Raw genomic sequence first — 16284 nt, forward strand, 5'->3', positions numbered from 1 at the left:
TAATTGTTACTTATACATAGTGTTAATTAGTTGCTTGGATTATTATGGTTTGTTAGCCTTGAGCATCTCAGTGCTGCTTTGCTTCCTTTCCCAGGAGGTTTTTAGGTGCTGATTGGATGGATATAATAATTATGACAAGTGATGTGTGTGTCATGGATTATATAGTACTTGTATATAGTTTAATGAGAACATTTTGAACATGTTGCTTGAAGCAAGCAAGCAAACAAAAAGCTGTACCTGGAAAATCAGTTCTTTCCACAATGGGTGTCAGTGTCATGTGGTGAAAAGGATTATGGGATTGTTTCCTGTAATAAGGATAGGAAGGATGCTGCTTTCACACTAATATGGAACCGTGTCTTTTTCAGTGTGGTAGGTGTTATCTTGAAGGTGCAAATGCTCCCCTTAACATCCTTCCTTTCTAGGAAATGTCCTCCAGTTGAGCCATCAGCCTCTACAACACGGGTATCTCCCAGAAGGCTGTGGTTTCATCTTGTGTTCTCTTGACATCAGCCCGAGAAAGAGGTTTTTTCCTATCTCCTGAAAAACATGTTTATATAATGCATTAAGGACTCATAAATGATTTATCCAGCAGCTCATGAGATCTAATGAAGGGGAACAGAGCAAGAAAAAATACTACTGTAGCTGAGAACCAAGCGGGATAGTTTTTTGTTGTTTGAAAGGTCAGTAATGGAGACATAGTTGTTGTAGCTAATCAGAGTCAGGACAATCTTAAATCTTTTAAGATTTAATAAACTGCAGTCCATGGCTGGACACATCATAAACCTACTAAAGCTCCAGTGTGCTGCTCACTTCCATGTTCCTTTCTAACTCGGTGTAATAAAGTATGGTGTGCTGGTTATCCATTAAAATAGACGTAAAACAGAAAAGGCCAGGAGGTCATGCGTCTCTACAGGTCAGTCAAGTTCTTCCGTTCCAAACCACGTGTTTAGCTTGAGGCATTGAACAGTTTTGGGCCCGAAGACATCCTACACAAATCTGACTTGTTGATGAACAGCATGTTGTTGTGATGGTCAGGTGTCCACATACTTATGGCCTTATAGGATGCTGAGAGAATACAGCTGTACAGATTCAAATCATATGTTACTTGGTGTGTGAGGACAAATTTCAGACATTGGTAACATTTTGTCGAGGGCTTAAAGACGTTTATCATAATATTTATATATTTGTTTTAGTCCGTATTATTGCTCTTGACAAGCTTATTACTTTTTAGTTCGATTCCTGGCAACGGAAACATGGGACTGGGCAGCACCCTGGAGATTTTACTTAGCTAATAAATCCATTTTGTCTTTTAGCCGTTGCATATTTACGTTTTTATGGGTTTTTTTTTTTTTTTTTTTTACATGTACATGGAAGACTTCCTGTTTTATGACTCCACATGTTTTGCTGATTCAGCTCACTGACTTTGTTAATCATCAAGCTCTTCACAAGCTCCTCAGCTGATTGTTTGTTTGTTTGTTTCTTTTACTCCTTACTTTTTTACTGTTTTACTGACCGCTCAGAAATGTATGTTTTGTGCGTGTTCTTGCAGTTATATTTAACGAGAGCATGTCCATCTCTGGCTGTGTGCTGTCCAGCATTTGTGTTTATGTGCTTGTGGATTGGTGGGAGGATTTGCTACAGGAAGTCTGTCTGTTTTGTTAACTAAAAAAAAAGTGCTGAGGTGAACAGAGAACAGTGTTAGATTGCCGGGATGAGAGAAGCCAAAAGTGAATGGAGAGCTTGAGCGAGGTTTGGATACGTTGTTCTTCATTGTTTCCCGTTTCAGCATAACCCTCGGTTCAGCCTCCAGAGCCGCATTGTTTTGCCGGGGTTTACCAGAATAGCAGGGCTAAATGACAGGTTTCCCTTAAAGCTCAATAACACATTAAGTAATGTCAATGTGAAAGTGGTGGATAAGAGGTTAAGGCTTTAAATTAGAGATTTCCAATTCTAGGGTTGCCAGGCTGTCCCCTCGGGGTCCTCCAGGAAGACCTTTATCCCTCAACAGCTTGCTTGTGTCACTTTGGATAAATAAAGAGCAAAATATAACAGAGTGAGGCAGCTAATTAGGTACATTATATTGGCAAAAGTTTTGGGACACATGGGTTGGGCTCGGCCCCTTAGTTCCAGTGAAAGGAACTCTTAATGCTTCAGCTTCATACCAAGACATTTTGGACAATTTCATGCTCCCAACTTTGTGGGAACAGTTTGGGGATGACCCCTTCCTGTTCCAACATGACTGCACACCAGTGCACAAAGCAAGCTGCATAAAGACATGGATGGGTGAGTTTTGTGTGGAGGAACTTCACAGAGTCCTGACCTCAACCCCACAGAACACCTTTGGGATGAATTAGAGCGGAGACTGTGAGCCAGACCTTCTCGTCCAACATCAGCGTCTGACCTCACACATGACCATTCTAGAGGAATGGTCAAAAATTCCTTTTACATCAATTTACATTCATGTGCATGTAAAGGCAGACGTCCCAGTTTTGGTCTGGTTCGCAATCTCCGCTCTAATTCATCCCAAAAGTGTTCTATGAGGTTGAGGTCAGGACTCTGTGCAGGTCAGTCAAGTTCCTCCACCCCAAACTCACTCATCCATGTCTTTATGGACCTTGCTTTGTGCACTGGTGTGCAGTCATGTTGGAACAGGGAGGGGTCATCCCCAAACTGTTCCCACAAAGTTGGGAGCATGAAATTGTCCAAAATGTCTTGGTATGAAGCTGAAGCATTTAGAGTTCCTTTCACTAAAAACTAAGGGGTCGAGCCCAACCCCTGAAAAACACCTGAATTCAATGATTTGGGGGGTGTCCCAAAACTTATGCAGTATAGTTAGTGTAAAGTAAATGAATGAAAATTAGAAGCTGATTACTTTACTTGCAACATTAGTCTCATAGTGTGGTCAAGGCAAACACCAAACATGTTTTGGCCGGAACGAATTGAAAGGAAACTGGCGGCCACCATCTTGGTGATGAGCCTATCACACGGCCATCTTTTAATTCCCATATGTTTGTAATTCAAAGGAACACATGATTCCAGTTTTCCTATGAAAAAGGTAGAGCTGCTGCTAAGGAACGCGTGTGTTGACGTGTCCTGATTGGATAATCGCAGCGATATGACATCATTGTCAAATTCCTTTAAAATTGTATTTCAAGTAAGAAACGTTCTTAAAGGGTTCAGGTTCGATGAGATGTGTGGAATATTGCGATATTCTCTTTCACATGCATATACATTGTGCTTAAGTGTGCACAAAAAGTGTGTTTGGAATCTGCTGATGTCCTGGACTAACACGGTTGTAAAGAGCGTTATGTCTGCCGGATGATCGGTTTTAACATTAACACTCCTGAACACTTTAACAGTAACACATTAAACAGTGTGCGGTCTCTCCTGCACTGAGTGCCTCTTAACCTCAGCTGATCTTCTATTGATCGCTTTAAACACCATGAGTGAGTGAGAGTTCTGGAAACATTGTCTTGTAAATGAGCATTTCTTCATTCTTTCTTCTATCCTCTGTAATTTAAATGAGTTTGCTTAATTGGTAGAAGATGCAGGGATGTGCTTCATGTGAATGGTTGATTTTCCCTTTCTGTGAAATGTAAATACAAATGCAAACAAAACAGGATAGTGCTCGGGTTTAATTATTTTTCCTTCTTGCTAATTGTTACAGTTTACGGATGCCTTTTAAATATAAATTTAAAGAAATGTCTCGTTTTAGTAATGACTCTGACAGGCCCTGTGGTCCATGGTTTAGGCTCAGGTTTCACCAATCAGTGCAGTAGGAATAAAGAGATAATGAGTGTGTTCCCTTACATGGACGATAATGCTTCTTGGAGAAAGAGTCTCCTCAGATTCTGCTTTCCTTCTCCTGTTACAACCACGCCTGTATGTCCGGCTTATGGCTCTGTCGGACAATCATTTTTAGTTTTTTTTTTTTTTCTGCTTCAATTGATCTTACTAAACAGCTAGAATTAGATCTTCCCTGAACCTCCATCGTCCTTGCAAAGTAAAATTGAACCCAGATGCCCAGGATTGTCTCATTTTTGTTCGAAGGGTCAGAGAGTCAAACAAAACCTAGTACATGAGGTTATATGACCAAAAGTATGTGGAGCCGTGTCCAGCAAGTCTTCCCTAAACTGTTAGCACAAAATTGGAAAAAATTCCTTTACCTGAGATCCGTGAAGACTGAAGAAGTTTGGAGTGGAAAGAATGCTGCACAGAATCCTGACCTCAATCCCTCTGAACACCTGAATGAGTTTTCACCTGACATCAGGACCTGGTCTCACTAATACTCTTATGCAGAAATTCCCACAGTCCAAAATCTAGTGAAAACCTTTCCAGAAGAATGGGGTTGCTATAGCAACAACACATGGAGTCCTAGTATGTCCATGGTTTTGGAATGAGATGTTTAAATACTGAGGTGTCCACATACTTTTGGTCGTATATCACATACTTAACATAGCATACTTCCTCCAAGCCAACTCATTACCACTTTTGGAGCTGCTAATGCAACGTCTGAGACGTCCACGATGGGTTACCTTCGCTCTGAAGAACAGAGTAACATCATCCCTCATGTCCAGTTTTCCTCTTGGACTCTTAGACAGATTTTTTTTTTTCAAATCCAAGGGGTAAATGAGCCTAAACAAACAGTTTTACATAGCAGTACAATGCAAAGCAGTCCGTTTCCTCTTATTTCCTATGCAAAGGCCAAGCAGGAAGAAGTCACTTCAACAGGAAGTACAGGATGGAAATTGTGACTGTTGTTTGATAGACAGAGTTAGAGTTTGTACATTTAGGTGCATCACCACCTCCTATGATTAATCATTTAGTATAGCTGATCGTAAGCAATCATATATCTCACAAGCCTGGAGATGGAAAGGAAACAAAAACCACTAGAAACCAGTAAATTCGCCTGCAGATTATTTCCTAGGGAAGATTTGACCTATCTAGGCTTTTCATATTTGTCACATTCATTTCACACTTCAAATGAGTGTGGAAAGTGAAAGTGTTTCATTCATCACGTAACTTTAAAATAAATGTCACCTTTCAAAACGACCATGGTGCGTCACTTCTTTAGGATCAGGTGCTGGATAAAGACATGCCTCATGGAACATTACTTGGTTATCATTAAATGTAACAGATTTTCAAATGTTATCAGAAAGGACAGCTGGGTTCATCCAGCTACAATATACACTATATTGCCAAAGGTTTTTTGACACCCCTCCAAATCATTGAATTCGGGTGTTGTTTTCTTAATGCTTCAGCTTCATACCAAGACATTTCGGACAATTTCATGCTCCCAACTTTGTGGAAACAGTTTGGGGATGACCCCTTCCTGTCCTCAACCTGATAAAACACCTTTGGGATGAATTAGAGCGGAGACTGTGAGCCAGGCCAAAACTGGGACGTCTGCCTTTACATGCACATGAGTTTAATATGGAGTAGGTCTGGGCTTTGCAGCTATAACAGCTTCAACTCTTCTGGGAAGGCTTTCCACAAGGTTTAGGAGTGTGTTTATGGGAATTTTTGACCATTCCTCTTGAAGTGCATTTGTGAGGTCAGGCACTGATGTTGGATGAGAACGCCTGGCTCGCAGTCTTCGCTCTAATTCATCCCAAAGGTGTTCTATGGGATTGATGTCAGGACTCTGTACAGGCCAGTCAAGTTCCTCCACACCAAACTCACTCATCAATGTCTTTATGGACCTTGCTGTATCATACCTGCCCCTGTGCTCTGACCCCAACTTCCTCAGCTGGGATATGTGAAGAAAAGAATTCCACTGTGCTGTAATGTATGTGTGACGATAATAAAGGCTTCATGCCCTCAGTGCTTCTATATATTGACTTGTCAAGTCATAATTGAAAAATGCATTATTTTTCGTCTCCTTGTTATGGAGAATGTGAAGCCTCATAACTCATATTTGAGTGGAAATGATGCATTCTAGAGACTTTAGGACGTTTCTTGTTTCCACCGCTCACACACCTGCCGAATAATCGATTAACATTTGCCCTGAATTTGATCAGTCGTTTAACAACACATCACCATGACATGTCCATAACCATAAGATAACTTGTCTAATTTTCTTGTCTTGTTCTCTCTGTTGTTGTGGTCTGTACCGTTTGTACCGTCTGTACCGTAACGAACAGGAAACTCCGCCCCCACAAACATGCACACGGAGTCCCCCTAATTATTGTTCCAGCTCACACACTTTCCTTTCGCTTCTTAAACGTCATACCTGAGAAATTACTTCTCCGTTTTCTCTTAGTCTCAGTTTGCATGGTCATGGAAAGTGAGTAAAGGGGATCGTCTCATGGCTTTATATAATCGGAAGGTCAGACAGTTTCCTTTTGTTTACTGAGGAAATTTATACATGTCAGTGGAAGGTCCTCATAAAGGAAATATGATGTGTGTGTGCATGATAAATGAGAATAGACTATTGAAGTATTGATACATTTTCAATCCTGCATCATAAAGTAGTAAAATTTTAAAATTATGTATTCAAATTCAACAATTGTTGTATTCCACCTATTGGAGAATCAAATAGGTCCTCAAGTAGCTAAAGACAACAAGACCCTCAATCTGTGCAAAACACAAGCTCAGTGAGTGCCATCGTTTTTCCTTAACCTCCTAAGACCTTGGTTGTGTGCACCATAATACTTAATTGTTTGTAACTGGAACCTGTTGTACACAAAAATAAGTGGTTTCATGTTCAAAGATAATATCTGGTTATTATATTTATTGGTTCCTCCTAACCCCAAATAGGTAAAAGAAATCTAAAATGTAAGCTCAGGTCTTAGGAGGCTAAACACACAAAACACCTCCACTGCAAACCGCCAAAACAATCAACTTGGCAAGAAATCCGCCTGACGATGTCGTTCATCCGGAGTCAACTCACTTATCTGAACTGTTTGTTTGTGTGAACGATGAGACATGAGTGCACTGTGTGTGTGTGTGTGTGTGTGTGTGTAAGTAATGAACAGATTAAAGTTTTTCAAGCTTTAGACAAGGTTCAGACAACAGCAAGTTGACTCCCTCAGTTCTGATTGGTCAGCGCTTCAAGTCTCTATAACGTGATTTGAAAACATAAATAATTAATAACAATGAATGAATTTTAAAGAATTTGATGTTAACCATGAAGTGTATTAAACCCATGGCCAGAAAAGGAACAAATGTATAATTTTGACTTAACAATCTGAGTGAGTGTGTGTGTTTCCGTATTGAATCTTTTTTTTTTGTGTCATCAAAATGGGTCTGAATAATACCATTGTGACAACCCTAACCATTCTTGACCTCAAAGTGTGTTGTTTTTGTGCCATACTTTCATTTAGACCTGAGTGTGTGTTTGTGTGTGTTTTCTAATAGCGTTCCCTCGCTGCATCATTAAACCCCACACACTTCCGTCTCTGGAGCCGGAGCCGAAACTTTTCCATCACACGCATGGCATCGCGGCAGTGTTTGAGGCTCCGCTGTCCTGATTTCCGTGCTCTTTTGAGTGTGTATGCATGTGTTCATCTATATATGTGTGTGGGTGTGTGTGTGTGTGTGTGTGTGTGGACAGTCCTGACTCTGAAACCCTACTCTGTCTCCCTGGAAACCTGATCTCTTGTTGCTAGGCTACAGACTAACCTAACTGATTGTATCAGCGTAGCACAGAACGGCTTGAGTTACGAGTGTGTGTGTGTGTGTGTGTGTCTGTGTGTGTGTGTTATAGCATTGCTTTATAAGAATATGTGAGTAGGCATGATACATGAATGTTCATGTGCTAAGCTGTGTGTGTGTGTGTAGGAGTATACTGTGTATTTTGAAGGGACCTTCAGGAATAGCCTTGATGACTATCTCTTCATGTTTTTATTGGTTTTATTGCAAATATAAACTGAGCATTCAGATATTATACACACAACATGGTCAAGTATTGCTTTTGTTAATAACACACACACACACTCTCTCTCTCTCTCTCTCTCTCTCTCTCTCTCTCTCTCTCTCTCACTCTCTCTCTCCAAATGAAATCTACAGGGGAAGACAAGATAGGAAGACTAAGATCATGCGCTTCTAATGTTCATGACAGAGTTTAAGCTCAAGTTGTAAACAGTAACAGCTACACATAAGCTTCACAGACAACAAAGAATTAAAACAACAAGGAAAAAGCGCAACCAGTGCAAACTTCCTGTGTTTACTGCTCATACATGCTGGAGTTGTGCATGACCCTTGATGCATTTTGCAGTGTGGGTTTGGGGGTTGGGGGGTGGGCCGGGGGCAGATACAGAGTGTAGTCATGTGTATGATTTTTTTTAAAACATATTTTTGATTGTAATCTGTTAAGAAAAAGAGTGACTGATTGTCTAACTGATTGTGTGTGTGTGTTTCAGGTGAAGGACCTGACCCGCTTCCTCGACCCGAGCGGCCTGGGAGTCATCAGCTTTGAGGATTTCCACAGAGGAATCACAGCCATCAGCAACGGAGGTATACACACACACACACACACACACACACACACACACACAACTGCTATGTGCTGTTGCATTGCTAATAGGTGTGCTCTGTAGATAGATAACTTGAGAGAAAGACAGGAATGTTGTTAGACAGGCAGAGAGCAAGGGTATAGGTTGGTAAGTAGCTGGACAGGCAAAGACAGACAGACAGACAGATGGATGGATGTGTATACAGTAATACCTCGCAGATCCGCATCTCATGATTCGTGACTTCACTGATATGCGAAATTTTCAGTGAAACCTAACTATTTTGCATCCGCAAATTTTTCACAGACCCTCGCAAAATCCTCCAAAAGTCTTTACGGCTAATTTTGTGGCCATTTATACATTTTCATGCTTTTTAATGCGAAATTATTAAGAGAAATTTAGTTTATTTAGTAATATAAATACAAAAGTAAAATCAACAAAATATCAATATAAATAAAATCTAAATGTTATTTTAATGATATTGAACATCGCCGATATCACGTACTTACAGTACAGCCATTATGCCAATCATAGAGCATTAACAGTTTTACCTAGCTGCTGATCCTTTTCCTTTTTCAAGGGTCAAAACAGTCGTGTAAGCATTTCACTGCATATCATACTGTGTACCATTATGTATGTGACAAATAAAATTTGATTTTGATTTGATTTGATTGGCCGGTAGCTTTGTATGCGTGATGTTGCGGTTTATCTCCCCGCCCCTTGTGCTCAGTTCAACACGCGTGTATATGCCGTGAATCAGTGATTTCAGTGATTTTTTCCTTGGTTTTTATACAGGCGATACTGTACTCTATTTTTTACATCAAACATTTATTTCTTTTTTTAAGGATAATGTATTAAACTAACTTTTAAATGAAATTAAAGTGTTTTGGGAGCATGATTGTGGTCATATTTAGGGTTTAAACTCTAGGCATTTCCAATACAGTATTAGCATTTTTAGTTACTCCACCGAACATCCGCGAAACCTCGTAATTCGTGATGGGTCCTGGAACGTAACCTCACGGATGTGTGAGGTATTACTGTATATACAGACAGACAGACAGGAAGGTTTAGGGTTGGTAGATAGACATATATATAAACAGAGAGGCAGACAGGCAGTGGGTAGGTAAATTGATAGACAGATAGCCAGGTGGGTTGGAGAATAGAATATGCTGGTTCTGATAGAAAGGTGTCAGAAGGGGGACCAACACAATATTAGGCAGGTGGTCATGATGTTACGCCTGATCAGTGTATATAGATAAGTAGGTAAGTTGATAGAAGATGGGCAGACAGACAGAAGGGATATAGACAGACTGTCAGACAGACAGACAGGTAGACAGACAGATAACTCGAGAGACAGACAGGTAGGTAGGAGGGTAGGTAGGTGGATAGATGTAGGCAGACTGAGAGAAGGCTTTATAGGTGTGATAGACAGTCAAACAGACAGAAAACTAGAGGGACAGACAGATACAGGACAGGTCAAGATCGATGTGGAGGTGTGTGAATGGTGTATATAGTCAGACAGGATAAACATTCAGACAACTAAAGAGACCGACAGACACACAGGGAGATAGAAAGAAACATGCAGAGAGACACACAGAAAACTGCAGGAGTCGGTCAGATAGACAGATGAGTATATAGACAGACAGACAGTTATACTAACTAAACTTTTAGGTTTAATGATTAGTATTTTCAACAAGCAGCAGGCCATTAATCAGCCTGCATGTGTACAGTGAGCACTGGAGTGAGAAAAACACTTCAGTTTATACGTTTTTGTCATTTATTTTTAGCAGAGTGCCTCCACACAGGAGCAGCTTTCACACTGTTTCATCACAGCAATATTTTCTTAAAGCTGAGACTGCAACTTACAGCCTGGCAGCGTACGCTCCCGAGCTTAAATACATCATCGGGCGAAATACTCTGCCTTTTATGATTTCTAACTCTAGCTGAACTTGCTGGGAGCTTTTTTAATCAAACTTTGAGTGTGTGTGTGTGAGAGAGAGAGCGATGCGCACACACACACACACACACACACACACACACATACACACACTTCTCCACTTGCTCCACAGTTTTGAGCGTCGATGACTCAGCAGGAATGATTAACAAACACTGTCCTTGTTTACTGTCAAAATTACTCAGTGATCTGCTGTCTCTGAGCGCGTGAAATTCCAAGGTTGCTGAACAATGGCAGTAATGGGATCACTGTCTCATTACACATTAAAGGAAAACTGAAAAGAGTTTCATCACAAAATAAATCTTCACACCATTACAGAAATCACAATTACGTGTATAGTCTAGACAAATCCTTTGCTCGGGAAATTATTACGGCTCAGTGGTCAAACATAGAGTCCACTTTGAATGTACCGTGTGTATGTGCCAGGGCAATAATTTGGAATGTCCTAAAAAAAACAAATAAACCACTGACGTATTAAGAAGCACACAGTAAACAGATCCGTGGAGGAAATAAACAGTCTAGAGACATCACCAACACACTAAGGGCAGGAGTGAAGGGATCATCATCACAAAGAAGACTTTTCATTAGAGATCCAAGCCAACAGAACAGAATCTGAAACCCAGACTGGAAATCTGGAGGGAGTGAAAGGCCAAAGTGTAGAGAAGAAAGGATCTGATCTTGATCCGAAGCATCTGTGAAACATGATGGTGGTAGTGTCATGGCTTGGGCTGGCATGGCTGCTTCTGGAACATTCTCACTAATCTTTATACTCACTAAAGCATGATGGGAGCAGAGAATGAATTCAGAAATGCATCCAATCTAATTGAGAGGAACTTGAGCATGCCAGTGATCTAAAACACACTGCCAATACAACAAAGAACTTCATCAGGGGACAAAAGTAGAAGGTTTTAGACTGGCCAAGTCAATCACCAATCACCTTGTGAAGAGGAGACTGAAGAGAGAACCCTAAATCCTGATCTGTCGTCTTATATTTATCATATGATCTGAAATACAAACCCAAATGCCTTTAGTGTAAAGCAAATACAAACGGATTGGCCTTGTTGTTGCAATAGTTACAGAGGTGGAAGATGGATGAATGGATGGATGGATGGATGGATGGATGGATCAAATGCAAGGTTACTGTGTCTCTTATTGCATCATATTGCATTGTATTGTTAAGTACAAGGCTCCAGATTTGGATGGATGGATGGATGGATGGATAGATCAAATGCAAGGTTACAGTGTCTCTTATTGTATTGTATTGAATTGTTCTTTTCAAGGCGATAGATAGATAGATAGATAGATAGATAGATAGATAGATAGATAGATAGATAGGGTTGTAAGGGTATTGTATTCTATTGTTCAGTACAAGATAGATAGGGGTGTAAGGTTATTGTATTGTTCAGTACAAGGCTCCAAATTTAGATAGATAGATAGATAGATAACTTGATAGATAGATAGATAGATAGATAGATAGATAGATAGATAGGGTGTGAGGTTATTGTATTGTATTGTTCAGTACAAGGCTCCTGATTTGGATGGATGGATGGACAGACAGTATCAGTAATAGTGTATTAGTTTAGTTTGACAGCAGTGAGCAAACAGGAAGTAGAAAATATCCCCAAATCTTTAAACTCTGGTGATTGAAAGCAGATCATTTATGTCTCTGACATGTGGGTCGATGATCAGACACGCAGACGGGTTGATGGATAAATAGAAACAGACAGTTCCACAGACATAAAGACAAACAGGTGTGAAAGGAGAAACGCTGATTCAAAATCAAGTAACCTTACTGGAATTCTCTCTCTCTCTTCCTCTGTTTATCTTTTCTCAGGATCTGACCCAGATCTCTACAAGCTACAGCTTACTTCAGGGGATGCCAATGGAGCAGCCGAGGAATATGATGAGGTAAGCTCACACACACACACACACACACAGCTTGTGGTTTCATTCCATGATCTATTCTCAATACCACTCTTTCTTCATCCTTCTCTTCATTTTTCTCCCTGTTTATTTTGGATACGCACATCTGTAATTACGCTCAGTGCATAGTTTATATGACATTCTTGCATATTTTGCGCTGCGTTTTTGTCTCCGGAATTCGTTCTTCTTCAGTCTCGACTGAGAAATCTGTTTAGAGAAAAAAGCCAGAGGATTTCATGAACGCGTATGTTTTCCAGGATGTAAATATCCGAAACGGTATTTGAGAACGGCGATTGTTGGGAACAGATCTTTCGGGCAGTTATCTTTGCCTCGATAAAGTTTCATAGTGCATGCCTAGCTCTTTTACACCATGTGTCCGGTTTATTATTTACAGTGAATGAGGTGTAGCCTTCGTGTGATGTGGAGCTGTGGTCTTTGTGCTTCTGCACCTCCTTGGCTTGAAATCATTGATACTATCATGTCATTGAGTATTAAAAGCTACAGTTTAGGATTTCTACAGATTTCAGTTTCGACAGATAGATAGTAGCTTATTTCGGGCGGTGGTAGCTCAAGTGGTTAATGCTCTGGGTTGTTGACCAGAAGCTTGCGGGTTTAAGCCCCAGCACCGCCAAGTTGCCACTGTTGGGACCTTGAGCAAGGCCCTTAACCCTCTCTGTTCCAGGGGTGCTGTATCATGGCTGACCCTGTGCTCTGACCCCAACCTCCAAGGATGGGATATGTAAAGAAAGAATTTCACTGTGCTGTAATGTATATGTGACAAATAAAGGCTACTTCTATTTCTATGATTACAGACCACTTCTTTCATCCAGTAACGTGAATCAAGTCTAAAAGTTACATCAGGATTTTTACTTGGAAAGATCCTTGTATTCAGAATCAGGTTCACGCTCAAGTCATTTCTATTCAGATTCAAGACTGATACTTTAACTAGCTTTAACATATACTGAAACACTGTTGAAAAACAAGTACAAACCAGGCTTATGATTCACACAGAGAGAGAGAGAGAGAGAGAGAGAGAGAGAGAGAGAAAGTATTTATTTATGTGGTTACAGTGTGGTATCGGTGCCACCTGCTGGTGACATGTCATCCATCCAAAATGTCTCGTGTGCCAGTCCCGCCGGTTAAGAAGAATTAACACATCAGCTGTTATGTTTGCCTATAAATAACCTGAAACATCTCCCACTCTGAACTGAAGGACACGTCGATGGTATCACCAGCCACAAAAGCAGACGTGATTCATCTGTCACATTCCTTCCCCTGAGTCACATTTCTGCCTGTTCAGCTGCAAAATCTGCTCCCGAAGACACCCTTGTTTGTGTGTTATTTGACTTCATGCCTGACAGAAATACGAAATTTCTTTAGCTACGCTTCGCCGGACACCCACACAACCACCCCCCCACCCACGTTTTTGCTGTGCTCACCTGCTTGTTTGTTTCTCGGTTTTATATGACAACACCCAAAAGCTTAAACAAGTAAGCCGAGCCAAAAATATTTTCCCGTCCAGTAAGGATTTCAGAACAAACCTCGCTGCTGGGATTTTCATAATATTTACATAAAGGGAAACTTAGCGTTTGATCTTAGTGCTAGTTTTAGTCTGGACTGACATGTGTTTGAGTAATGAGGGAAATTGTGTAAGGATCTCATTAAAATGTGCTGAAATAAGCTGCCCTCGATTTCATGTCTCGTGTAACATTAAGCATGAGATCAAAAACAGAACGTAAAATTGTACTGGATCACTTTTATTTTGTTATTTTATATATATACAGTATATTGCCAAAAGTATTCGCTCACCTGCCTTGACTCGCATATGAACTTAAGCGACATCCCATTCCTAATCCATAGGGTTCAATATGACGTCGGTCCACCCTTTGCAGCTATAACAGCTTCAACTCTTCTGGGAAGGCTGTCCACAAGGTTTAGGAGTGTGTTTATGGGGATTTTTTGACCATTCTTCCAGAAGCGCATTTGTGAGGTCACACACTGATGTTGGACGAGAAGGCCTGGCTCTCAGTCTCCGCTCTAATTCATCCCAAAGGTGTTCTATCGGGTTGAGGTCAGGACTCTGTGCAGGCCAGTCAAGTTCATCCACACCAGACTCTGTCATCCATGTCTTTATGGACCTTGCTTTGTGCACTGGTGCACAGTCATGTTGGAAGAGGAAGGGGCCAGCTCCAAACTGTTCCCTCAAAGTTGGGAGCATGGAATTGTCCAAAATGTCTTGGTATGCTGAAGCATTCAGAGTTCCTTTCACTGGAACTAAGGGGCCAAGCCCAGCTCCTGAAACAACCCCACACCATAATCCCCCCTCCACCAAACTTTACACTTGGCACAATGCAGTCAGACAAGTACCGTTCTCCTGGCAAGCGCCAAACCCAGACTTGTCCATCAGATTGCCAGATGGAGAAGCGCGATTCGTCACTCCAGAGAACGTGTCTCCACTGCTCTAGAGTCCAGTGGCGGCGTGCTTTACACCACTGCATCCGACGCTTTGCATTGCACTTGGTGATGTATGGCTTGGATGCAGCTGCTCGGCCATGGAAACCCATTCCATGAAGCTCTCTGCGCACTGTTCTTGAGCTAATCTGAAGGCCACATGAAGTTTGGAGGTCTGTAGCGATTGACTCTGCAGAAAGTTGGCGACCTCTTCGCACTATGCCCCTCAGCATCCGCTGACCCCGCTCCGTCAGTTTACGTGGCCTACCACTTCGTGGCTGAGTTGCTGTCGTTCCCAAACACTTCCACGTTCTTATAATACAGCTGACAGTTGACTGTGGAATATTTAGGAGTGAGGAAATTTCACGACTGGATTTGTTGCACAGGTGGCATCCTATCACAGTTCCACGCTGGAATTCACTGAGCTCCTGAGAGTGACCCATTCTTTCACAAATGTTTGTAAAAACAGTCCGCATGCCTAGGTGCTTGATTTTATACACCTGTGGCCATGGAAGTGATTGGAACACCTGATTCTGATTATTTGGATGGGTGAGCGAATACTTTTGGCAATATAGTGTATATATATATATATATATATATATATATATATATATATATATATATATATATATATATATATATATACGCTGCAGAATAATAAGCTTGTTAGATTTCCTCGTTCTTATACCACCCTGTTAGTCGATTATTATTATTATAATTATTCCTTATAAAAGAGTCTTTTGCTGTTGTAATTTCTCACAAACATTTCTTTCTTCAGTCGGTATTTTCTATCCCTCGACCCAGCCTCGGCTGTATAATAAGGTTGGAAGCTACATCGTCGTTAAATGAAACTCTTTTAGATGTTTATTTCATGCTAGCCGTCTTCTTCCCATATTTTGTCGATTAGCATTATTATAATTATTAATTTTTAAAGTGTCTTGTAAAGGTTTTATGAAAACGAAAAAAGACTTCAGTCTGTATTTTCTATCCTTGACTTTTTTCGGGTTTAAGATGACTGTGGAACAAACGTATTTCGGATGCTTCTACTAATTGTAAAGGCTGTTTAAAAAAAAAAAAAAAAAAATCTGAATAGAAATGACTTGCGCGTGAACCTGATTCTGAATACAAGGACCTTTCCCAGTCAAAATCCTGATGTAACTTTTAGACTTGATTCACGTTACTGGATGAAAGAAGTGGTCTGTAATCGTAGAAATAGAAGTAGCCTTTATTTGTCACATATACATTACAGCACAGTGAAATTCTTTCTTTACATATCCCATCCTTGGAGGTTGGGGTCAGAGTGCAGGGTCAGCCATGATACAGCACCCCTGGAGCAGAGAGGGTTAAGGGCCTTGCTCAAGGGCCCAACAGTGGCAACTTGGCGGTGCTGGGACTTTAACCCGCGAACTTCCGGTCAACGACCCAGAGCATTAACCACTTGAGCTACCACCGCCCCTAAACCAACATGGCTGCTCCTAAACCAACCGTGAGGCAGACTTTAAT

The 16284-nt window shown here is 40.9% G+C and overlaps 1 protein-coding gene across 2 annotated transcripts in view; it reads left to right on the top strand.

The window, feature by feature from the left end:
- rab11fip3 (RAB11 family interacting protein 3 (class II)) overlaps window positions 1-16284 on the top strand; it is a 34701-nt gene that overhangs the window by 4569 nt on the left and 13848 nt on the right. For both annotated transcript variants that reach the window (XM_058386421.1, XM_058386423.1), the window contains exons 2-3: window positions 8364-8457; window positions 12242-12315. In XM_058386421.1, the coding sequence (XP_058242404.1) occupies window positions 8364-8457; window positions 12242-12315 (168 nt within the window). The remainder of the gene's footprint in view (window positions 1-8363; window positions 8458-12241; window positions 12316-16284) is intronic.

Source organism: Hemibagrus wyckioides, linkage group LG01 (genome assembly GCF_019097595.1).
Source record: "Hemibagrus wyckioides isolate EC202008001 linkage group LG01, SWU_Hwy_1.0, whole genome shotgun sequence".
NCBI lineage: Eukaryota > Metazoa > Chordata > Actinopteri > Siluriformes > Bagridae > Hemibagrus > Hemibagrus wyckioides.